This window comes from Lathamus discolor, chromosome W (assembly GCF_037157495.1).
Source record: "Lathamus discolor isolate bLatDis1 chromosome W, bLatDis1.hap1, whole genome shotgun sequence".
NCBI lineage: Eukaryota > Metazoa > Chordata > Aves > Psittaciformes > Psittacidae > Lathamus > Lathamus discolor.
In genome coordinates, this window is record NC_088908.1 from 36,335,369 (window position 1) to 36,361,179 (window position 25,811).

Below are 25,811 nucleotides of genomic sequence, written 5' to 3' on the forward strand. Positions count from 1 at the left end.
GAATGTAACTCCCACGGGTTGAGATAAGAACAGTCCAGTAACTAAGGTATAACACAAATCACTACTGCTACCACCAATGATAATAATGATAAGAGAAAATAACAAGAGAAAAGAATACAATACCACCGTCGAACGAGTTTGACCCCCCTGAAGAGAGCCCGTGCCCTTCCCGGAAAACTCCCAGTTACCTCCCTGGGCATGACGTGCTGCGGTATGGAATCCCTCTTTGGCTAGCTTGGGTCAGGTGTCCTGTCTCTGCTTCCTCTCAGCCTCCCCTCGTCCCTGGCAGAGCATGAGGCTCAGAAAGTCCTTGGTCAGACTAAAACATTTGTGTTATCAGCTCTATTCCCAGGCTGAAAGTCAATACACAGAGCTGCGCCAGCTACTAAAAGGAGAAAAAATGACTGCTACTGCTGAACCCAGGACAGCTTGTCTCTTTCCTGATGGCTGAGCAAGGAGGAGGCTTCATGTGGTGTTGTCATGTGATGGAAAGCCCTGGGCCTTCAGGAAGTGCTGTGCTGGGAGCAGACACATCCAGTAGGCAGATTGATCTGGTCTGTGGCTTTCTGAAAAAAGACATAAATGCTGCAAGTTGCAGCCCAGTTTTGATAAGGCATGTGTGGGGTCACAGTGTGCTTCCAAATTGGTGTTAATACCATTTCTTAGGCACTTTAATATCTGATAATATTCAATAGGTAATACTCGTTGCCATAAAATTAAAACATTGAAAATGTAGAAAGCATCTAGTTTCCTCTGGACTCCACTGTAGTCTTTCAGAATGTAACTGAGGCTTTTCAGATAATATTTAGGAGTGCTTGAGTCTGTATTTATGCAGTGCAATTTTGATATGCCTAGCATTGGACTCCTGCAACAGAAATGTAGAGTAATAGAAACTTGAGTTATAGTTTGTAAGAGTAGATGTTTCAGCTTGGTGTTCTCTGGGTCCATTTACATTTTCACCATGCTTTCTTCCCAAACTAGGTACAAATTGCACTGAGTATAAGCTATGTTGCTAAACTACATTTCTGGTTTTTGTTTTCAGCTCCCCAATAATGTTGAGGAATGTGCATTTGTGCATAGCTCTTGCAGCTATAAATAAACTTAATTTAGCTTGCTGTAAGTTTTGCTGGAGGAGAATTGTTTTGTTTGAAGGGGCCACAGGGCTTGAGCTTGTGTTCTGTTCTCATGGAGTGCCTCATTATGAAAGGAAAAAAAAGTTGAGATTTCTAGTTAGCTATGGATTGTGGTTTAAAAAGAACTAGCTCCTTTGTTGTGCCTGAAGATCTCTTTTTTGGTAGTTATGAAGGAGTTTCAAGAGTATGTAGAACCTGAAGAAGGCTACCAAGGATCACCGCAGAGAAGAGGCCCTTCTTCTGGCCAAGAAGATGAACATATTTCTTTGCCACTTGGAGAAAATGTGCTGACTCACAACCTTGGTATTCCTGTGCTGGTAGTTTGTACAAAAGTGAGTTTCTGGTTCTGTTTGCTACTATGGAAAAGTTTAATTACTTTTCTTCTAGAAAGCATGCTTTATACAGAAAAGCAAAATGAATTTTGGATTAATAGTAAAGTGATTTATTTTAAAAGTCAATTCTTAATTTTGCAAAAGGGTAATAACCTTATCAATTATATGTTAATTACTTTCTCTTTTGAGTTATTGGTGGCATTTTAAAATCAAAGGCTCATAGTAAATGTGATGTGTATGTAATAATCAGGAAGATGTTTTAGGGTGTGCTGAAAGTAAATGACTGGGTTTTCTGGTTTTATTTTTTTCTCTTCCTTTCTGCCAGTGCGATGCAGTGAGTGTACTAGAGAAGGAGCATGATTACAGAGAAGAGCACTTCGACTTCATTCAGTCACACATTCGTAAATTCTGCTTACAGTGTATCCTTTCCTGCACTGAAGAGATTTGCTGTAATCTGGAAGCAAGAAAATATGTTTTAATGTTGAATTGCACATAAAGTTAATCTGAGAAGTTGCACTTCAAGATTGCTTGGTGTTTAGTTATTTAGCATTTGTTGTTTTGAAGTTGTTGATGGATGGTTTTAAATTGTACATGGATTTGGCATTTTTGTTCCTTTACAATGGATTTGTCCTGCGTTGTATGAGGGTTTTTTTCTTGGTTTTCCCCTCAGAACTTGCAATTTCCATGTAAACCTGAGATCTTGGTTGTCTCCTAAGTTTTTGACTTTTTCAAATTTAAGTGGCTGGGAGGGCATGTAACTTTGTGTATGTCAAAGAGAAGTATCCTGTTATACCCCCTTCCTCTCCCTGAATGCTAAATGGCTTTAGCTATTGCCTTGAACTGCTTCTCAAAATTAGGTCTAGTGTTAATATCTCCATTATCTACTTTTCTGGAATTCTTACTATAATTTAAAAAATGTGTCTTACATAATTTTCCTTAAATAAATAATCAGATGGGGCTGCCTTGATTTATACATCAGTTAAGGAGGAAAAGAACCTTGATCTGTTGTACAAGTACATTGTACATAAAACATATGGTTTTCAGTTTACTACACCTGCCTTAGTGGTAGAAAAGGATGCAGTTTTTATGTAAGTCAATTGTATTAGCAGCATGGTTTCAGATTGTTTGCTGTTAAGCACTGTACTTCATATAACACATGTAAAAATAACTTGAATGGTTTGTGTAATTCAAAAGCTTAATATGTGAATCTGAAATTCCAAGTTAAAAAAACAACTTAGTGCATATTACTTAGGTTACTTAGAATATACCATTCCAGCTTCTTAGTATTTTTGGAATTTAGCTGAGAACTAGGACTGACTTGTTGTAAAAAATGCCTTACTGAGGTGTAGAGGGCAGTAAATAAATGGTCTCTGTAGAAGTGTTTTTCTTGTGACTGAAAAGGCGAAGCTTTCCTTCCTTTTATAGACCTGCCGGTTGGGACAATGAAAATAAAATTGCCATTTTACATGAAAATTTTATGACAGTGAAACCAGAAGATGCATATGAGGACTTCATTGTAAAACCTCCCATAAGAAAGGTAAAAAGGGGTAAACTTTTCCCTCCACCCTGACAAATAAGTAAACTTTGCTTGAATGGCTGGTAATACCTATTAATGTTGAAGAACTCTGAATTAAATATAAAGGGGTTTTATATCCAAATGTGTGAAACATGAGGCTTTTGTTTTACAGTTGTTTAAAATACTGCAAGCAAACACAGAAATCATTCACTTCAGTGAATGAAAGGCAGTCCAAAAATAACCATACACATGAACCCCTGAATGCATGGGGCAAAATCACCTTTTGAAAATGGAGAATACCTTTGTAGGACTTCAACAATTTATGTAGGACTTCAACAATCTACATATGTACACATGTGACATTGAGGTTACCATATAAAGGCAAATCTTGTAAAACAAGACAGTCTGTCACTATTGCATTAAGATACTATTAATGACATTTCTTCATGTAAGGGAAGAGCAGTAAATGATCTATATAAATTCTGTTTACCGTTAACTTTGTAGGCACACAGGAGTAGGATATGTGTAAAATGGATAATATGAAAAATTGTAAATGAAATTGTTTTCTGGTTTCTATCCAAAAAGCTTCTTTTACAACTTCTGTGCACACCTAACGTTTCTAGATCAAGCTCCAGTATTTAGAAAAGGGAAGAACTGTTTGAAGCTTTCATGGAAGGGAAAGGTTTAATTCTTTTTGTAACTCATGCACCTATAGGAAATATTCATTACCTAATAGTAGTGTTAGGGCTGATAAGAGCTAGCATAATGCTTTTGGGGGTGAGGGACTGAGTGTGGAGTTTTACAGAGTAAGTTCATCTCGGGTCTTTGAAGAGATGCTGATGAGTTTAATACTTAAAAAGATGAATGTGGCTACTTACCAAGTACTCATCTTTCTAGGAGAATACCCACAGCCTGCATTAGTGTTAGTCTACTCCATTTACTTACAATATTTAGGTTTTTTTAATGACAACTTCTTTAATGTTACTATTTTTAAATGTGGAAAGAAGTTTGGGTTTTGTTGTGGTTTAAGTCCAGCTGGCAACCCAGAAGCACGCAGCTGCTCACTCACTCCTCCCACTCCCGGAGGGATGGGGAGGAGAATCGAAAGAATGTAACTCCCATGGGTTGAGATAAGAACAGTCCAGTAACTAAGGTATAATACAAAACTACTATTGCTACCACCAATAATAATAATAATCAGGGAAATAACAAGGGGAGAAGATACAATTGCTCACCACCCACCGACTGATACCCAGCCTGACCTGAGCAGCGATCTCGGCTTTCTGGGTAATTCCCCCCACTTTATATACTGGGCATGATGTGCTGTGGTATGGAATGCCCCTTTGGCTAGTTTGGGTCAGGTGTCCTGTCTCTGCTTCCTCTGGACTTCCACTCCTCCCTGGCAGAGCATGTGACTGAGAAAGTCCTTGATAGGAGTAAACATTACTTAGCAACAACTAAAACCATCAGTGTTATCAGCATTGTTCCCAGGATGAAAGTCAAAAACACAGCACTGCACCAGCTACTAAGGAGAAAATGATTGCTACTGCTGAACACAGGACTGTTTTGTTGTGGGGTTTTTTAATAGTATTAAAGACTTGCCTCTTTTTTTTTTCTTCTCTTTTCATCACCAAACCATAAAACCAGTTACAGTGGTTTCAGTTTTTATCTCTAATAACAAGATATGTTGTTCCACAGTTAGTCCACGATAAAGAGCTGGCGGCAGAAGATGAACAAGTATTTCTTATGAAGCAGCAGGTAAGAATGGATGAATGAAAATAAATCCTTACTAAATATGATTTCACTTTAAGCTCTCTATTGTTATTGCTTTCAGTTTTTCATTCCTCATTTAAATCACTAGATAGCCACTTTTCAGCTTTGTAAATTCAGATGTAATTATGAAATAAGACTTTTTTTAAGAAATATGGGTAGAAATATGGCTGTGTATCTTGGCAAGTTGAAAGGAAAATATGCTGAGAACAGAAGGAGAAGAGCAAGAAGATAACTTTAAATTTTGCAATATAGCTATATTCATCTGTAAAATATAAATACTTTAAAAACATTTTAGTGTCGTGGTTTTCTTACAGACAGATACTTAAAAGACTTTAAGGTGTCAAATTTAGTTATGCTGTATCTTGCCATTTTCTTTATTGCTCTGTTGTTTAAAAAACTATTAAAACTTTCCTGTATGGTTGATTCTAAATGTCATAGGGGTTACAGACTTTAGTGTCTGTAGTTCTGGTTTATAGTTTTGGGACGGCTGTGTAAGACAAAGTACTGAAGCTTATTTACTCATTTTAACTCTGTTTTCTAGTGGTAAAGTCTGTAAGTATTTAGATATCAAAGAGGAGGCCTGTAAATATCCAGAAAAAAAAGTCAAATATCTCTGTATCTTATTCTTTTATATTTTCTTAAATATATTTATTTTTAATGTTTGTTTTGCAGTCATTCATTGCCAAACAGCCAGCAACACCTACAAGAGCATCAGTAAGTAGATCTAAGAGAAGAGTAGGAGATGTTCTCTTTATTTCTAGGGAAGAGGGGAATGATTATAACCTGTAGAGGTTCATTTTGTAAATGAAAGTGTGTAATATATAACCTCCCCAAGACTTCAGGAAATAAAAACAAAAAAGGTGGCAATATCTTAAAATGTTGCTTATAAACGACTTAATTCTAATTCACTTTGGAAACATAGAAATATCTGAAGATCACTGAACTGAAAGCTTCCTACAGTGTTCCATCCTTTCTTCTAGTGGAGGAACATGCTGAAAATAACTGGTGTTTTTTGTTTGTTTTCCCCAGTGTGCATACACTGTGCTAATATAAAGGTTTAAAAAATAATTGTGTGTAGTGTTACATTTGCTTTATATAATTACTTCATTTAAGTTCTCTGATTTGTGTGATTTTTGACTTGTTTTAAGGAATCTTCTGCAAGAGGACCTGCAGGATCCCCAAGAACTCAAGGCAGAGCTGGTCCCACTAATGTACCCAGTGCTTCACCAATAACATCAGTTAAGAAACCAGATCCAAATATTAAAAGTATGAATAAGCATTTTACTGGTTTTATCATGTGTTGTTTTGTTGTTGTTTTTTGTGTTTTGTTTTGTTTTTTTAAATCCTCTTTTGTAGAAATATTTTGGCTTAGTTTAATAACAGGAATTTATGACATAGCTTCAGGTTTGATTTTTTTAATTGGTTTTTTCCTCTCTTTTTTTGTCATTCATATGACTTGAAATAGAGCAGTCGGAGTTCAGAATACATTATTTCCTTAAGTTGCCTAAACATACTTAATACTTAGTTTCTTAGCTACTACATTAAAAAAAAAATAAGCATACAAATAGATTAAAGTTTTGTGACAACTCCCCATACCAGAAGAGTAGTAATATGCTTTCAGTCATCTCTGACTTTGCTAAAGAATGCAAAGGACTAATGTCTTTAAATTGAGCAAGGAGAGACTCTCAAATATGAGGTTTATTTTCTTGACTGGTAAGAGTTATGTATGTATGTAAGTTATATCATTTACCAGCAATAACTATTCTGTGATTATATATATTTTTTATTGTTATTTTATTATTTCTTTTTTTACTCAGATAATGTTGCAAGTGAAGGTGTCTTGGCTAGTTTCTTTAACAGTCTCTTGAGCAAAAAGACTGGCTCTCCTGGGAGTCCCGGTTCTGGCGGAGTGCAAAGCACAGCCAAGAAATCAGGTATTGGACTTGTTATTGCAGGCTGTTTTGCATATTTTCAATAATTTATTAGGTCCACATTGATCTAACTGCATGTGTCTTTTAAACTGGTCAGTGAAGTGACAGACCTTGGCAGATGACAGTGCCCAAATGTGCAGTCTTAAAAAAGAACTAAGCTCTTGCAACTTCACAACTCCAGGGCTTCTGTTAAGCCTGTTTATAACTTGATTCTTCAAAGAAGTTGTACTTCTGGGATATAAATAACATTTGAGTCTTGATCATATTCAGAAAGTGGTCATTTCCTTTTTTCTTTTTACTTTAGACTTCCTTCCTTTCTTAACATTTAAACTGTTGCTTGAAGGAAACGCAGTTTATTGGGTTTGGACTGCAGTTTCCAGTAAAACTATTTAACTCTATCCGGAGTTCGTGTTTAAATTAATTACTTCTTATCACAGCTTGATGTTATTCTCTCATTACTTAGTATTTTATTGTGATCCAACACAACTGGATTTGTTCTCTGTGTGTGCCTATGACTGCATTGTATAACGTATTTGCTGGTAAGTAATTGCACTGGTCTGGGTGAAAATAAAAGAAGCCCGTCAGAATACTTGGTACCTTTACAGAACTCAGTATTGTAAAATGTGGTGGTGTTCCACCTGATATTAGAAATTTACTACTTGGATTATTTAATTGCTTCTTTTTGATACTGGCATTCCCATCACACTTAACATTGTTTCCAGAATTATTTCACTACTAAATTATTGATAGATGGTTTACTTCTGACCCCAGACTTGCGAAATCATATAAAATGTAATGGTGATGCCAAACCTAGGGTTTCTGATACTTAAAGGACAGTGTAAGGCCCCAGGCATTCCGAACTGGGAATGATAAGTATTTGATGCCAGCTACAGTGGTGGTTATTGCCAGTGAGAGAACCAGAGCAGTTGTTGGAGTGTGGGTGTTTAAACTGAAAATATTCCTGGACAGGGGAAGTAAGGATTTTTTTTTTTTTTTTTTTTTGGGGGGGGGGGGGGAGGTTTTATATGGCATTCCATGCTCTGAAAGCTCAAAACTGGCTAGAATTTGACTTATGGTATGTCATGGTTTAAGCTCAGCCAGTAACACCAGTCAGGTGTCCTGTCTCTGCTCCCTCTCGGCTTCCTCTCCTCTCTAGCAGATCATGAGACTGAGAAAGTCCTTGATTGGAGTAAACATTACTTAGCAACAACTAAAAACATCAGTGTTATCAATGTTCTTCCCAGGCTGAAAGTCAAAAACACAGCACTGCACCAGCTACTAAGAAGGACAAAAATGACTGCTACTACTGAACCCACGACAGTATCCACCCCTTATTCCATACCATTCACATCATGCTCAGATCCCACATTTTTCAATATACCATTGCTTTTGCCTCATACATATATATATATATACATACATACACACACACACACACACACACACACACACACCCCATACACAGATAACATTCCTTACTCCATGGACCAATCCCTATAAAGCTGCTGAAGTCATCTGATCTATGATGTCGGGCTCCATCTCTTGTAATAGTCTTTCAGAGCAGGAGAGACTGTGCAATGTTGAATTGTTGCCTGATGCTTACATTGCGGAACTCATCACAGCTGAGCTTGTCTGGTTTTGTCAAAGTTTATTCTTTGTTGGGATGATAATTGGAGGGAAGTCAGGGCCAGCTGCTGCTGAGCTGAAGGCATCTAGCTGATGGGCTGTAGAAATCTTATATAGCTGGTAATAGCATAAAATTGAGGTAATTAGCTATTTTACCCCCAAATTAATTCCCCTTGAGGTACACACTGGACTTCCCCATCTTCCTGCATTGCCCACCAAGTATATCCAGAATCCTCAGCAAAAGCATTCCCACGAGTGGGTTTGCCTTTTACCTGAAGCAGGAATAACCCAGACTGTCTTCCCCAGCAAATTCTTTATGTGCACCACAGGAACTTTGTCCCCTTCTACAGTATGCAAAAGTTCTGATTGGGCTGGGCCAGCCATGTTGGCAGATCCTCTGGTGTTGACCAACCAGGTGTCTTTTGGTAAATGTGTATCCCAATGTTTGAAAGTCCCACCACCAATTGCTCTCAGTGTAGTATTTAACAGCCCATTGTACCGTTTGATTTTCCCATATGCTGGTGCATGGTAGGGGATGTGATATACCCACTTGATGCCATGCTCTTTGCACCAAGTGTCTATAAGTTTATTCCGGAAATGAGTCCCTTTGACTGAATTCTTTCTGGTTTGCTGTGTCGCCACAAGACTTGTTTCTCAAGGCCCACGACAGTGTTCTGGACAGTGGCGTGGGGCACGGCGTATGTTGCCAGCCATCCAGTGGTTGCTTCCACTATGGTAAGGACATGGCACTTGCCTTGGCACTTCCGTGGGAGTGTGATATTATTAATCTGCCAGGCCTCCCCATATTTGTACTTCAGCCATCGTCCTCCATACCAAAGAGGCTTTAAGCGTTTGGCTTGCTTAATTGCAGCACATATTTCACATTTGTGAATTACCTGAGCAACAGTATCCATTGTTAACTCCACCCCTCGATCATGAGCCCATCTGTATGTTGCATCTCTGCCCTGATGGCAATATAAGAGTGAATTATTTTTAGCCCTGAGGACTCATGACACCTCAGGCCAATGTAAATTCATCTGAGCCACTTCAATCTTAGCAGCTTTATCCACTTGTTGGTTGTTCTGGTGTTCCTCAGTGGCCCGACTCTTGGGTTCATGAGCATCTGCATGGTGTACATTCCCCACCAAGTACTGCACCCAGGCAGCCATATCTTGCCACAGTGAAGCAGCTCAGATGGGTTTCCCTCTGCGTTGCCAGTTGTTCTGCTTCCATTGCTGCAACCACCCCTACAGGGCATTTGCCACCATCCATGAGTCAGTATAGAGATAAAGTACTGGCCACTTTTCTTGTTCAGCAATGTCCAAGGCCAGCTTGGATGGCTTTCACCTCTGCAAACTGACTCAATTCACCCTCTCCTTCAGCAGTTTCTGAACTTTCTGTAGGGGACTCCATACAGGTGCCTTCCGTCTCCGACGCTTTCCCACCATATGGCAGGACCCATCAGTAAACAAGGCATACTACTTTTCACTTTCTGAGAGTTTATTATATGGTGGGGCCTCTTCAGCACTCATCACCTCCTCCTCTGGTGACATTCCAAAATCTTTGCCCTCTGGCCAGTCCATGATGACTTCTAGAATTCCTGAATGACTAGGATTTCCTATTCGACCTTGTTGTGTGATTAGTGCAGCCCACTTACTCCATGTAGCCTTGCTTGCATGATGTGTAGAGGTAACCCTGCCTTTGAACATCCAGCCCAGCACAGGCAACCAGGGTGCCAGGAGGAGCTGTGCTTCAGTGCCAATCAATTCTGAAACAGCTCAAACATCTTCATAGGCTGCCAGTATCTCTTTCTCAGTTGGGGTATAGCTGGCCTCAGATCCTCTGTATCCCTGACTCCAAAAGCTGAGGGGTAGACCTTGAGTCTCCCCTGGAGCTTTCTGCCAGGGGCTCCAGGTAGGACCATTCTCCCTTGCTACAGTGTAAAGTACATTTTTTTACATCTGGCCTAGTCCAGACTGGTCCAAGAGCTACTACAGGAGCTTTCTCTTGTTTAATTTCTTCAAAAGTTTGTTTTTGCTCAGGGCCTCATTTGAAATCATTTTTCTTCCATGTCACATGATAGAGAGGGCTTACAGTCTAACTGTAATTTGGGATGTGCATTCTCCAGAACCCCACAACATCCAAGGAAGCTTGTGTTTCCTATTAGTTGGTGGAGACATTGCTGTTATCTTGTTGATCGCATCTATGGCGATCTGGCAATGTCCATCTTGCCATTTTATTCCCAAAAATTGAACCTCCTGTGCAGGTCCCTTGAAATTACTCTGTTTTATGGCAAAACCGGCTTTTAGCAGGATTTGGATTATTTTCCTCCCTTTCTCAAAATCTTCTGCTTTATCACCCCACATGATAATGTCATCAATGTATTGCAGGTGTTCTGGAACTTGCCCCTGTTCCAGTGCAGTCTGGATCAGTCCATGGCAGATGGTAGGGTTGTGTTTCCAGCCCTTGGACAGTTGGTTCCAAGTGTACACAATGCCCCTCTAAGTAAAAGCCAACTGCGGCCTGCACTCTGCTGCCAAAGGAATTGAGAAAAAAGCATTGGCAGTTTAAGTTGTAGCATCCCACTTGGCTGCCTTTGACTCCAGTTCATACTGAAGTTCTAGCATGTCTGTCACGGCATGTCTGGTGTGACTTCATTCAGGCCACAATAATCTACTGTTAGTCTCTACTTTCCATTAGACTTTTGTATTGGCCACATGGGATTTCTGAAGTGTGAGTGGGTCCTACTGACCCACTCCTTGGCTCTCCTGTCTACGGATCAGCTTATGGATGGTGTGATATTGTTGCCGGTGCACTTTTGTGGTCGCGATTGGCACTTATTCTTCAACTTTCCGCATCACCACAACAAGAAGGATCCCATGAGAGGCCAGGCAAGGTGGACAGCTGCTCAGTTTCCTCTGTCTCCAAAGCAGCAATACCAAAAGCCCATTGGTATTCTTTTGGGTCTTTGAAGTGCTCTCTCCTGAGGTAGTCTATGCCAAGGATGCATGGAGCCTCTGGAACAGTCACATTGGGGTGCTTTTGCCTCTTCCTTCCAGTCAAGCTGATTTCAGCCTCTAGTACAGTCAACTCTTAGGATCATCCTGTCACTCCAGAAATAAAAATGGCTTCTGCCCCTTGATAGCTTGATGGCATCAGGGTACATTGTGCTCCGGTATCTACTAGAGCCTTATACTCCTTTGGGACTGATGTGCCAGGCCATCTGATCCACATAGGCCACGGTAGTCTCCACTCTCCGTTAGACTTTCACACTGGCCATATGAGGCTATTAAAGGGTGAGCGGGTCCTACTGATCACTCCTTGCCTCTCCAGTCTACAGATCAGTTTATGGATGGGAATCAGGGAGTCTTGGTTGGTGCGATATTGCTGCCAGTGCACTGTTGTGATCGTGATTGGCACTTGTTGTTCTTCAACCTTCAGCAACCCCACAAGGGAAGGATCCTCTGAAAGACCAGGCAAGGTGGACAGCTGCTTATGACATGCTGAAACACTGAGATCCAGAGTAACAACTTTGAGAGCCAATAAATCAGTATTGTGACGAGTGACTATTAATTCAAAACAGTGAGTGCTTATCACAAATGCGATTAGACACACTCTGGTCAGATCTGTCGTTATCTCAACCCTTCGAGCCTCACATTGGCCACCACAAAATCTGTTTCTCAAGGCCCAGGATAGTGTTCTGGGCAGTGGTGTGGGGCACACTGTATGTTTCCAGCCATCTGGTGGTTGTTTCCACCATGGTAAGCACATGGCGCTTGCCTTGGCGGTTTGGTGGGAGTGTGATATAGTCAGTCTGCCAGGCCTCCCCATATTTGTACTTCAGCCATCGTCCTCCATACCAAAGAGGCTTTAACTGCTTGGCTTGATTAATTGCAGCACATATTTCTCAGTCGTGAATAACCTGAGTAATGGTGTCTGTTGTTAAGTCCACCCCTCGATCACGAGCCCATCTATATGTCCCTCTCCTCCACCTGGCTGGAGGCAGGGCCCCTTTAATAGTGATTACAAGATTGTTCACTTATGTCTTGTAGACAGGGATTAGTCTTTTTTTTCACAGGAGCTGGAGTAAAATCAGGTCTTCCACTCCATCTGGGAACCTGCTCACCAGAGACTGAAGCCGCAGCTTTCATGGGATGATCATCCTTGACCTTTGTTCTACTCTTCACGTACCCATTCCTCCAGAGCTGAGGTATGTTTTCCATCCCACTTCCTCATGTCTTCTCTGTGTTCTCACAGGTAAAACCATAGGGTGGCCTGTGGCATGTATCTCCTATATGTTCTCTCTCGAGCAGTGGGACGCCTTTTGTTAATAGCTGAGACATGGGTTGCTCCTCTGGATGACGGATGAAATCTTTTCGCATATTCCGTAGCTCAGTTGAGGTCTGGGGTCAAAAAGTCACCCCTTCTTCTTCCTCTTTCTTTGGTCCACGTAATAATAACTGTTGTTCAGATGCTGTCCCAGGTAGTAAGTGCATTGGTTCTTCATCTTTCTTCACTGTACAGGGTTGATCTTTGTGCCTCTTGTTTGCTTTTCCCCTTGCTTACAGGGGCAACCGATACTGGCACAAATTGGTCCTTTGATTTAGCTGCAGTGATTATCACTATGATTGGAGTGGCTGCAGTATCTGTTGTCGGTGTTGGTGCAGCTGCTGTGCTTGGGGGTTGAGTAGCAGCTGTGTTGTCTATTGCTGTTGGGGTTTGAGTAGCTGCTGTACTTGTCACTGGGGTTGGTGTAGTTGCTGTGCTTGGAGTTGGAGTAGCTGCGCTGTCTGTTGTAGTCTGAGTTGGAGTAGCTGCGCTGTCTGTTGTAGTCAGAGTTTGAGTAGCTGCTGTACTTGTCACTGGAATTGGTGAAGCTGCTGTACTTTGAGTTGGAGTCGGTGCGTTATCTGTGTGCTTTGCCATCAGATCCAGAGACATCTTTTTTCTTTTGAAGGTGCTGGATAGTGTTGAACAGCTCTGTAGGAGTAGGCCAAGACCCAGCATGTTGCCATGATTTGTCCCTCTCTGGTATGACCAGGATGACAACACACCTTGTTTAAGTGCTTTACATTTTTTCACAGATTTTGCACTTGTTCAGTGGTGAAGTTCCAAAGCACTGGAGGGGCCCACTGGCCTGGGTACTTGCCCATACTATCCCACACACCTTGCTACTCATGACTGTCCAGCCTCAGGGAAAATCTCTTGGTTCTCCTATATTGTCATCTAACCCTAGACAAGACCCAAACCCAACTCTGCTTATTTTTCGAGATCAGATGGGTAAAACACACTCTGTATGTGTGCCAACATGGTGATCCCCATCACAGTCAGCAGGCAGGTCTCAAGGGTATTCAAAGGCTGTTCAAAACCTACATAACTCTCAAATGATGCTGTAAATAGTCTGGTGGGGGAGCTGGGAAGTAAGGGAATGTCTCCTTCATAGGTTGACCACCCAAGGAGGGAAAAAAAATGTGTAAGTTCTAAACAACTCCATTATATGCCTCTCAAAGTATAGAGTTGATGACCATCCTGGGAACGTAAGCCAGATCAGTTTCATGATCAATGATTCTATTGTATTACAAGTCATTATCATAAAGTACAGTGAAATAAGAACCTTAGCCCAGGCCCCCCAGCCGATAAACACTAAAACAGCAAATACCGTCTCTAAGTCAGGTACGACATGCTGAAACTCTGAGATCAAGAGTAAAAACTTTGAGAGCCAATAAATCAGCATTGTGAAGAGTGACTATTAATCCGAAACAATGAATGCTTATCACAAATATGATTAGACACACTCTGGTCAGATCTGTCGTTGTCTCAACCCTTTGTGCCCCATGTTGAGCGCTACAAAGAACTGTCGTGGTTTAAGCCCAGCTACTAACTCGGAACCATGAAGCCATTTGCTCCCGGAGGGATGGGGAGGAGAATTGGAAGAATGTAACTCCCACAGTTTGACCAAAGAATAGTCCAGTAACTAATGTATAATACAACCACTATTGCTTCCTCCAATAATAATAATGTTAAGGGAAAAAGCAAGGGAAGAGAATACAACCACCCACTACCTGCCGACCGATACCCAGCCCGACCTAGCAGTGATCTAGCCCTTCCAGGTAACTGCCCCCAGTTTATATACTAGGCATGGTGTGCTGGGATATGGAATGCCTCTTTAGCTAGTTTGGGTCAGGTGTCCTGTCTCTGCTTCCTTCTGGCTTCCCCTCCTTCCTGGTAGAGCATTTGACTGAGAAAGTCCTTGATCGTAGTATTCATTACTTAGCAGCAACTAAAAACTTCTGTGTTATCAGTGTTCTTCCCAGGTTGAAAGTCAAAAGCACAGCACTGCACCAGCTACTAAGAGGGAGAAAAATGACTGCTACAGCTGAACCCAAGACACAGTAGTTTGTTGTTGAGGGTGTGGTTTTGTTTATCATCATGATATCTGTAATTTATTTTTATAAAAATTATCTATTATAAAGGTGATAAAAGAATTGTGTTTAAAAGGTAATATTGTATCTACATTATAAAAATACTTAATTCATAATCCTGAATGCCCTCTTCAGTTAAATACTGAAAGGTGTCCCCTGCTTCATCAAGTGCCACCTTGTGCTATTACTGACCACAGTGTCAAATTAACTGTTTTAATAAAAATAGGACTAGAAATAATTTTAAGGATTATTTCTCTCATGTTCTGTGTCTAAAGTAGAATCAATTATGTGTTCCTGGGTAGTGGTTAAAACCAAACTGAAATAAAAATGTAATGTCATCTCATCAGGAAGCCTATTCTAATACTTGATTTCTTAGTTATTTTTTTTCTCTTGTACAGTCGGTATTTCCTAACCCTAATACTATTTGTCTTGGTCAAGTAGAGGCAGAGATGAGTGTAGCTGTCTTTGCAGCAGTCTCTTGCATATTTGAAAGCTATTACCCTTTTGCCTGTGACTTTTGTCTGCACTACAAAAATGCATTCCTGTTGGCCTTTCCTCATAGGATGTGTGTTTATGGCTCTTTTAATTCTTACTGGTCTCCTTTGGACTGTATACTCGCATGAGCTGTTCCTTTTGGTGCTCAGAAGTGAATGCCGTACATCAAACAAGGCTTTGTCTGCCCTAAGTAGGGGTTACTTAATCTATGTTATGTATTGTGCTTTTGTTTAGATGTCTGAGTGTGATGCTAATTTTTATCTGTTAACTTTTTTACCTCCAAACCTGTCTTTCAAAATCCTTTGTATTCCCTTCATGCATGCTTGCCTACATATCTGATATCTTCAATAGTTGGACAGGGTAGCATGCTGAATAAAAATATTGACTAGTACTATGGATAACTAATGGGTGATTTCATGAATTACAATACATTCATTTTTCTGAAATATCAAGGCTGGTTTTTGTCTAGCTTATTTATATGAGGGTCACTTGAGATGTGATGTTGATCATTTCTTCTCCACAGGACCTGTTATGCTATCATAGAAAGAAATTTGGTTGGCTTGACACAACTTGTTGGTAACAGATCCCTGTTGATTGTTGTGCTGGTAGGCTGTTAGTAAGCACCTAAAACATAATTACAATTTCTGGAAAAATACAGTAGAGTAAAAACTAACTGGTCTGTAATGGGCTTTATTCTTTGCTCTCTGTCTTCTAGAACATCATGTGCCTTTCAGGAGTTTCTCAAAGATAACAAATGGCTATGTGTGCTTTTTTTTTTTCCTTGTGTCAGCATTAATTTCTAATTTTAATAATTGCTCTTCTGAAACATCTAGACACAGCACTCAGATCCTTTCTTAAGTTTCTTGTTTTGCTAGACTAAGTTAGACAAGTTCTCTTCTTGTCTCTTAGAGGTTGAGCTCTGTTTTCCCTATTAGATTCTTCGTAATTAGTTCTTATCATTGGCTTATCTTTTCTTGAACATGAGTGATAGAATTGCGTGCAGCACTCCAGATATATCTCATTGTAGTGTCTGGTACAGCAGTTCCCTTTCTCTGCTAGGAACACTTCTCCTGAGTGATCTCAAGATCGTAGTTGGCTTTTCTTGGCTGTATCAATTTGGCAGCTCACATCATTCCCTGACTTTCAGAACAGAATAACTGACCTTCAACTGAATATGCCTGTTTCTTGTCAGCTGATGTGCTCATGACTTATATTCAGCCAATATAAGATGAAACTTTCCTGAGAAAGTAAGGGCTTGTAACATTAGTGTTTGAAAAGCTCTTGCTGAGTTTATAAGGTAGCTGGTGCTGGTGCTTGCTCTTTTGTGGAAGAGTTAAGGACACCCCCAGTCAGTTGCCAGCACCTGTAATAAATGTTTGAAGCTATACAGAGATATTTCAGCTGCTCCAGCTAATGAGTCAGTTTATTTGAAGCTCGGCTCAGATGTCTATATACAAATGCCCGTAGTATGGAGAATAAAAAAGAGGAATTAGAGATGTGTGCACTGCTACAGGGATATGATATCATTGGCATCACAGAAACATGGTGGGATGGCTTCTATGACTGGAGTGTTGGGATGGAAGGTTATAGGTTCTTTAGGAAAGACAGGCCAGGCAGATGGGGAGGGGGAGTTGCTATTTATGTCAGTGACAGGCTGGAGAGTATGGAATTCTGTCTGGTGAGAGGTGATTAGCCAACAGAGAGCTTGTGGGTCAGGGTCAAAGGGAGAACAGCAATGCGGGACATTTGTGTGGGGATCTTGTTACATGCCGCCAGATAAGGAGGACTCTGTGGATGAAGCGCTCTGTAGACGGATAGGTGCAGCCTCATGCTTGCAGACCCTTGTCCTCATGGGGGACTTTAACCATCCTGATATCTGTTGGAGGGTTGGTATGGCCCAGCATAAACAATCCAGGAGGTTCCTTGATTGCATGGAAGACAAATTCCTCTTGTAAGTAATAGAGCAGCTGACAAGGAGAGGTGCCATGCTTGACCTCATGCTCACCAACAGACAGGGGCTGGTTGGAAATGTGATGCTTCAGGGCAGCCTTGGTTGTAGCGATCATGAGATGGTCGAGTTCAAGTTCCTCAGGAGAGTGAGAAGAGCATGCAGCAAGCTCACTGCCCTGGACTTCAAGAGATCAGACTTTGGCCTCTTCAGGAACCTGCTTAGTAAGGTTCCCAGGGATAAAGCCCTAGAGGACAGGGGGGCCCAAGACTTTTAGTTGATATTCAAGGATCACCTGCTACAGTCTCAGAAGTGTTACATCCCAACTGGAAGGAAGCACGGCAAGAGGGCCAGGAGGTGTCCGTGGATGGATAAGGAGCTGCTGAGAAAACTTTGAGGGGAAAAACAAGCTTATAAAAGGTGGAAGTAAGTGCTTGCAGCCTGGGAAGAATATAGGGATGTTGTCTGGGAAGCTAGGGACCAGGTTAGGAAAGCTAAGGCCCAGTTAGAATTGTCTGGCAAGGGATGTGGAAGAAAACAGGAAGGGCTTCTATAGGTATGTAGCAAACAAAAGACAGACTAGGGACAACGTGGGCCCTCTCCGGAAGCTATCAGGAGAACAGGCTACCGTGGATTTGGAGAAGGCTGAGATTCTGAATGACTTCTTTGCTTCAGTCTTCACTGGCAAATGCTCTGATTACACCACCCAAGTCTTGGAAGGCAGATGCAGGGACTGTGAGAATGAAGACTTAAGGCCCGTTGTAGGAGAGGATCAGGTTCGAGACCATCTTAGGAACCTGAATGTGCACAAGTCCATGGGACCTGATGAAATCCATCCTCAGGATCTGAAGGAGCTGGTGAATGAAGTTGCTAAGCCACTGGCCATCATATTTGAAAAATCACGGCAGTCAGGTGAAGTTCCCAAAGACTGGAAAAAGGGTAATATAATCCCCATTTTCAAGAAGGGGAAAATGGAGGACCCAGGGAAGTACAAACCAGTCCGTCTCACCTCTGTGCCTGGAAAACTCTTGGAGCAGATTCTCCTGGAAAGCATGCTGAGGTGCATGAAAAACAACAAGGTGCTTGGTGACAGCCAGCATGGCTTCACTAAGGGGAAATCCTGCCTGACCAATTTGGTGGCCTTCTATGATGGGGCTATGGAACTGATGGACAGGGGCAGAGCAGTTGATGTCATCTACCTGGACTTGTGCAAAGCATTGGACACTGTCCTACACAACATCCTTGTCTCTAAACTGGAGAGACATCAATTTGATAGATGGGCCACTCGGTAGATAAAATTTGGCTGGATGGCCGCACACAAAGAGTTGTGATCAATGGCTCAATGTCCAGTTGGAGACCAGTAATGAGTGGTGTCCTTTAGGGGTCGGTGTTGGGACCAGTCTTGTTCAACATCTTTGTCAGTGACATGGGCAGTGGGATTGAGTGTATCCTCAGCAGGTTTGCCAATGACACAAAGCTGTATGGTTCGGTTGATATGCTGGAAGGAAGGGATGCCATCCAGCTTGTGAGGTGGGCTGATGCCAACCTCATGAAGTTCAACCATGACAAGTGCAAGGTCCTACACCTGGGTTGGAGCAATCCCAGGCACAGCTACAGACTGGGCAAAGAAGAGATTCAGAGCAGCCCTGCAGAGAAGGACTTGGGGGTGCTGGTCGATGAGAAAATGAACATGGGCCGGCAGTGTGCGCTCGCAGCCCAGAAAGCCAACCGTATCCTGGGCTGCATCAAAAGGAGCCTGACCAGCAGGTTGAAGGAGGTGATCCTGCCCCTCTACTCTGCTCTTGTGAGACCTCACCTGGAGTACTGTGTGCAGTTCTGGTGTCTTCAACATAAAAAGGACATGGAACTGCTGGAACAAGTCCAGAGGAGGTCCACGAGGATGATCAGGGGACTGGAGCACCTCCCGTATGAAGACAGGCTGAGAAAGTTGGGGCTGTTCAGCCTGGAGAAGAGAAGGCTCCGTGGAGACCTCATAGAAGCCTTCCAGTATCTGAAGGGTGCCTATAAGTATGCTGGGGAGGGAGTCTTCATCAGGGACTGTAGTGATAGACAAGGGGTAATGGGTTAAAACTTAAAAGGGGGAAGTTCTTTACTGTGAGGGTGGTGGCACTGGAATGTGTTGACCAAGGAAGTTGTGAATGCTCCATTTCTGGCGGTGTTCAGTGCTAGGTTGGACAAAGCCTTGGGTGGCATGGTTTAGTGGGAGGTGTCCCCACCCATGGCGGGGGGGTTGGAACTAGATCATCTTAATGTCCTTTCCAACCCTAACTATTCTATTATTCTATATCTTGGTGATAGATAGATAGATAGATAGATAGTGTTATTTGCAGCAGTATACTTTCTTCAGTTATTGTGGTTTAAGCCCAGTCGGTAACTTGGAACCATGCAGACACTCTCTTGGTCCCTCCCTTTCTTACCTCTCCTGCTCCTGGAGGGATGGGGAGGAGATTTGAAAGAATGTAAATCCCACGGTTTGGTATAAGAACTGTCCAGTAATTAAAATATAATTCAAAGCAACTACTACTACTCCTGATAATTATGATGATAAGGGAAATATCACAGGGAGAGAATATAAAACTAAAAGGGGAAAGGAAAGAACAAAACACTATATAAAAGTAATGCACAATACAATTGTTCATCACCTGCCGACCAATACCCAGCCTGACCCGAGCAGCAATCTGGGCCTTCTGGCTATGTTCTCCCCATTTATATACTGGGCATGACGGGCTGTGGTATGGAATACCCCTTTGGCTATTTTTTTCTCAGGTGTCTTGTCTGTGCTTCCTCCTACCTTCCCATGCCCCTCCTCACTTTCAGAGCATGAGACTGAAAAAGTCCTTGATCAGCATAAACATTACTTAGCAACATCTAAAAACATCGGTGCATTATCGGCATTGTTCTCAGACTAAAGTTGAAAGCACAACACTGCACCAGCTATGAAGAAGGAGAAAAACAACTGTTACAGCTGAACCCAGAACAGCAAGTAAACGTGCTAAAATGATCTTTGTAGGCATTTAAAATGTCTAAAATGTATTTCACTTCTGTGGGGGATTGTTTTTTTTTTTTGCATAAACTTCTAGACTTAAAAAAAATCTTATATTTACAGGAAAATTCTTGCAAATTCTGCGCAATATGTAAAGAAGTAGGGTTCCCTGCCTTCACTCTATTCTAGATAGGAGAATGCATACGATTGTTTAGAACACATCTAATTGACTAAGGCCATTACTGTCCTTGACAATGTTTTTGTAGGGAAATTGAAAACAATTTAATTCATAATAGAGGCAGCTCACCCATGGTGGTGGTAAAGGACAGTTTGTAAACCTATGTGTCATTGAACAGCTTGACAATGGCTTTTTTCCTTTTTGGTATGAAGTAGTCGCAGGAGACGGCTGCTTGGTATTATTTTGGAGACTGAAGGGTCAACTTCATCTAGCATAAAAAAGCCACAGTTTTTATTTAGATCTACTTTTGTTTGAGCAAGAATTTTGCGGGTTTTATTGTTTTAGAGTCTTTAACTCCAAGGTACCAGTAGTCTACATGTGAAGTGATTTTTATTGCAAGTTATACTACAGTTAACTTACAAATCTTTTAATTTTGTTAATTTTGTAATTTTTTTAATTTTGTTAATTTTTGCTCGTGCTTTGAATACATGCTATTAAGAGTGGCTTATGATGTACTTAACTCTAAAACCTTGATAGTGATTAAAGGTAACCTTTTAACTTACTTAAAGTCTTTGTACTTTGGAAAAGAACACCTAAATCTCTAACAGTCAAATCTTGCCGCCTTAATGTTTTCAGCATGTACCCTGGAAAAAACCCATCTAATATTTCACATACATTTGAGCTGAAAAACTGACGCTTGTTAAATTCTTTGGCTATGTAAGGAAGCTGTACATGGTTATATAGCTTTCTAATCTTAAATGTTTGTGTGTTCTGAGCATTAGAATATCTTGTTCCAATTTTAGTGATTTATTTGTCTGTGGGTTTATAATTCTTAGAATGAGAGAATTAACCTGATGATTTAGTTACAGAATTGTTAAGAAGTTTTGAGTCCAATATAAAAATCTAAGATATGCATTTCCATAAAATACTTCAGTGTGTCTGTTTCCAATTGAAGATGTCCTTTGAAATGACTGCTCTGAGATATTACATGAATATGCAATCATATCCCCTTTTTAAGGGAAACGTTGTCTGCAGACAAGGAACAACAGAGTTCTCCTGTTAGTTGTTTAATATTAAATGCAGCAAGTATAAGTGTGACCAAACAAATGTGATTTTTGTAGCAGGTGTCCTACATACCTTGGAAAACTTGTGGTTAAAATCTGGGTTTAAATTAAGTTCTTTCTAATCAGTACTATTAATAGAATGTAGTATTGTGTAGATTTTTTATTTTTTTAATAGAAAATTCTAAATGTGGTAGTTGCTGTAAAATATATCATATATTTTTGTGCTTTATACTGCTGTATAATTCAGTATTTCATCTCTTTAAAGTTAAGCAAGCCTTAGTATTTATCAGTCTTTACATTACCTTGCATTGTGTCAGGCCCTGCCTTCTTGGGTAGGTGGCAGAATAATGAGAAATGAAATAATGTAGTGCCATATAAAGGTGATTTTATGAATACTTGTACTCATTGATTAAAATGTTTCATTGAAATAAAATTGCTTTAATTTTTTTTTTTTTTTTTTTTTTTTTTGTCAGGACAAAAACCAGCTTTGACAAATGTTCAAGAGGAATTGGATAGGATGACTCGCAAGCCACACTCTGTGGTAACAACAAACTCTCCTCCAACAGAGAATGAAGCTTGATAATGCATAAAAAATGCACATGTAAATGACCAAATAACTATGTATATTGATCTGATAAGACCAGGAATTTTCTGCTGTGGCAGATGCTATTGGTTTTCTTGGGGGCAGGGAAAATGAGCTTGCTACATCATTGCCTTGTCCCAGTAAAAAGTGCACATTCAGGAAGTTTGCATATAAAATCCCTCTGTATAAGATAACCATTTAGAGTTTATATAGGGCAATTACTTTGGTTTTGGAGGTAAACAAGTGCAGTTGTCATTTCCTGTTGTGAAGAACACAGAGAAGCAAAATGGAGAATTCTCATTGAAATACTACTACTGACTGCACACAAGGCAAGACAGAGAAATTAAATCCTCTTTGGGAGTTTCTGTAATTGGCTACTTGTATGTTTACAAATGTGTTTTATTCTTGGAGTGGTGGTGGTGGTGTAACAGAGCATTAATTAGGTGAAAGAAGTATAGGTAGGGAATGGAACCCTAAAAGGGGAAACAGATTTGGGGCAGTGAGAAACTAGTATGTTGCATTGACTGGAGAGGAGCAATGTAGTTAAATCCGGTGTTTCACATAGGGTAAATAATCACTGTTTTATTAAAAAGACTACATTGGAGAATTCCAGGCCAAACACTAGGCATCATGGCAATTTATTCTTGTTATAACTTTTATTCTAGTTTTTTTAAAACTCTTAAGAGACTGGATGCCCTTTCTGGTGTAGCTGACAAAGGGAGAAACTACAACTTGTTTAGATCCAAGTGCCTGGCACAGTGTGTGATGTGTCTTTAGAAGGTGCTTGAACTTATTATGCACTGTAATACAGTTGCTGTTTGGTTTTATTTTAAAACAGTAGCTTGGCAATTTGTATTTAATTTTAAATTCTGTTTTCTGATAGCTTCTGCCTTTTTTTTATGCCAAGAGGCTAGCCTATGAAGAATGGTGGGTGACATTATCATTTTCCCATAATGAAATGTGTTACAGAACACTCTCAGTATTTTTTTCTTTCTTTTTGTAACTAAATATTAGCTACAAAGCTAAAATTGATTCCTACCTTACACCTATGGAGGTTTTCTAAAACAGTTTTCAAGGCACTAATTCCAACCACATCTGCTGCAGGTGCAGCCAACTCCAATTCTGAAGGTAACCTAAAAAGCATGAATGTGTACATGATGAACATACTCAATAACTTCTTTTGTATTTTCTTTAATGTAGCATTTCATTTGGAAAGATGGGTTGTGGTTGTCCCCATTGCTCTAATGGAGCTCTGTCCATGGTCACATAAAACCATCATTCTGTAAGAAACAAAACTGCTATTGTTACTGAAACAGTGCTTTGATTTTATATACGGTATGCTTGTTTTACATGTACACACTACCAGAAATTAAAATTACCAAGCATATTCTGTGCTCTTAATGCTGAAGGGAAAAAACACAATTTGAATTATACAGGGTTTACATTTTATTGATATTAACTTGTACTAAATCTGATGTCTGGATATAACTTCCCTAATATATATTGTTACTTAAATATACAGAATTAGATTGACCACTAACACAGCATTGGGTGTTAACTTCAAATCCTATGTAACATCAAGAGGCTGTTCTTGTAAGTCTGTCTAAACGTCCAGAAAGCTAAGAGTATTTACTTGCCTCTCTGACAAACATTCACGAGTATGTTATTTGTGTCATTTTTTTGTTGAAAATACCATTATTTTTTTTACTTTTTTTTTTTTTAATAAATGGTAGAACCTGAATTTATAGTTGTCTAGGTAACAGTTAAACTAAGACTGTGGATGGCTGGTGGGAAATATGGATGTACTTCCTGGTGTAACAGGTGCCAGTTGCGAGTTACCATGCCAGAAGAAGTAATTTCACACTGTTCTCCTGACACTGACAGTTGAGATTGGAGACTAAAACATCAAAAAGTCTGCAGGAAAACTGAACAAGTGTATGATCATAATGGGATATAGTTTGAAAACCTCAGTCTGAAACTGTATTTTCTGTCCTCTAAAGATAAGCACTTTCTGTAGCAACATGACTAAAACGTACAGTTGAAGTACTTTCCAGTTCTATAAAAATGTTAAATATACTACAGTTGATCACAACTGATAATGTATGATAACTTACTAGCTTTGCAGAAAGATGCTTCTAACAAAATAGAAACAGATTTCTGGTTTCTAATTGCAAGTGAATGCTCCTAGTTTATGGAAAGAAGGTTGTAAGTAATATAGCATCTTGTGGTTGCCAAAGTCTGTCAACTTTGGTGAGCTGCACAGTTGTTATTCTGGTGTCTTCAAGCATTGGAACCAAAGGCCAAATTGCAAACAGCCTTTACACTTCCATGTGAATCTTCATTTTATTTGCAGATGCACTTATATGGTAGACTGTTTAAACTATTATGTGACCATATTTTTATGCGTTATAGTGACTGTATCAATCAACTGTTCACATTTAAACTAAGAAAACAAAATATTAAAGCATTCAACTTGAAGCAAATAGAAAAGTTTAAATATTGGCTCTCCATAAAAAATGCTATGGTTATGCTGATTGATTTTAAGTTTGCACTTTTTTTATTGGCTTAAAAAAAACCCACAACCAAACCTGTTTAGACTGAACAGAATTTCATATTTTATTTATGTCGTGGGTTAATCCCAGCCAGTAACTCAGAAAATAACTGCTACAGCTGAACCCAGGAAAGTGGCTGCTCTGTACATCATTAACTTAACAATATACATACTGTAAATGAAAGTTTAGTGTCCTGTATACTGTTTATTGGGTTTTTTTTCCAACTCACAATTAGGACTGCAAATGTATCAAACAAACCTTAGTCCAGTTGTATGGCTTTAACCAGGTGCAGTATGCAGTCATGTGGAATCTAGCTTTCTAGTGCTGGCAAAATGAGGGTGTCTTTACTGGCTTCAATAAACATGAATCCAGACTCCTTTATGCTGTGCTGCTTTGTTGTTTTTAAGATCCCCCTTCTAGAGCTGTTTCTGTGGTAACAGAATATTAGTGAGTTCTGTGAATAGGAGAAATTAAGTTGGCTTGCATAGATGTGTACCTCAACTTCCTTCTTGGGAGTTCTTGTACCAGCCTTTGCTAATGCAACTCCTGTCTGGACTTCAGAGCATGTACCTTGTGTTAAGTAAAGGGAAGTTGGTATAGCTACATTTGCAGAGAGAGGTGTGCTCGTGATAGCTTACATGTGTCGTGGTTTAAGCTGAACCCAGGACAACATGTAAACAGTTTGTCATGGTTTAAGCCCAGACTGTAAGTCAGCCACACAGCCCTCTCACTCACTCCCCCCCTTTCTCCCCTCCCTCTACTCCCGGAGGGACGGGGAGGAGAATCGAAAGAATGTAACTCCCACAGGTTGAGATAAGAACAGCCCAGTAACCAAGGTATAACACAAACCACTACTGCTACCACCACTAATAATAATCATAAGGGAAATAACAAGGGAAGAGAATACAATACCACCCGTCGATACCCAGCCTGACCGAGCAGTGAACCAGCCCTTCCAGGTAACTCTCAGTTACATCCCAGGCATGACGTGCTGTGGTATGGAATACCTCTTTGACTAGTTTGGGTCAGGTGTCCTGTCTCTGCTTCCTCCTGGCTTCCCCCCCTTCCTGGCAGAACATAAGACTCAAAGTCCTTGGTCAGAGTAAACACCACTGAGCAACAGCTAAAAACATCGCTGTTCTCAGCATTGTTCCCAGGCTGAAAGTCAAAAACACAGCACTGCACCAGCTACTAAGAACGACAAAAATGACTGCTACTGCTGAACCCAAGACACAGTTACGTTAGCAGAATTGC

At 40.4% G+C, this 25,811-nt stretch overlaps 1 protein-coding gene across 5 annotated transcripts in view; it reads left to right on the top strand.

The window, feature by feature from the left end:
• Positions 1-24,938, top strand: part of LOC136004466 (cytoplasmic dynein 1 light intermediate chain 2-like) — a 33,517-nt gene extending 8,579 nt beyond the window's left edge. Inside the window, exons 5-14 of one of the 5 annotated variants that reach the window (XR_010608465.1) lie at positions 1,299-1,465; positions 1,791-1,884; positions 2,418-2,553; positions 2,891-3,002; positions 4,680-4,739; positions 5,427-5,468; positions 5,903-6,020; positions 6,572-6,688; positions 12,390-12,521; positions 21,896-21,982. Coding sequence is in view for 2 of the 5 variants with exons in the window: in XM_065660956.1 (XP_065517028.1) it covers positions 1,299-1,465; positions 1,791-1,884; positions 2,418-2,553; positions 2,891-3,002; positions 4,680-4,739; positions 5,427-5,468; positions 5,903-6,020; positions 6,572-6,688; positions 21,896-22,002 (953 nt within the window). In the remaining 3 variants the exon portion in view is untranslated. Of the gene's footprint in view, positions 1-1,298; positions 1,466-1,790; positions 1,885-2,417; positions 2,554-2,890; positions 3,003-4,679; positions 4,740-5,426; positions 5,469-5,902; positions 6,021-6,571; positions 6,689-12,389; positions 12,523-20,014; positions 20,181-21,895 lie in introns of those variants that run through there. The other 4 variants (XR_010608464.1, XR_010608466.1, XM_065660956.1 and 1 more) reach the window with 4 other exon arrangements.
• Positions 24,939-25,811: the final 873 nt, after the last annotated feature.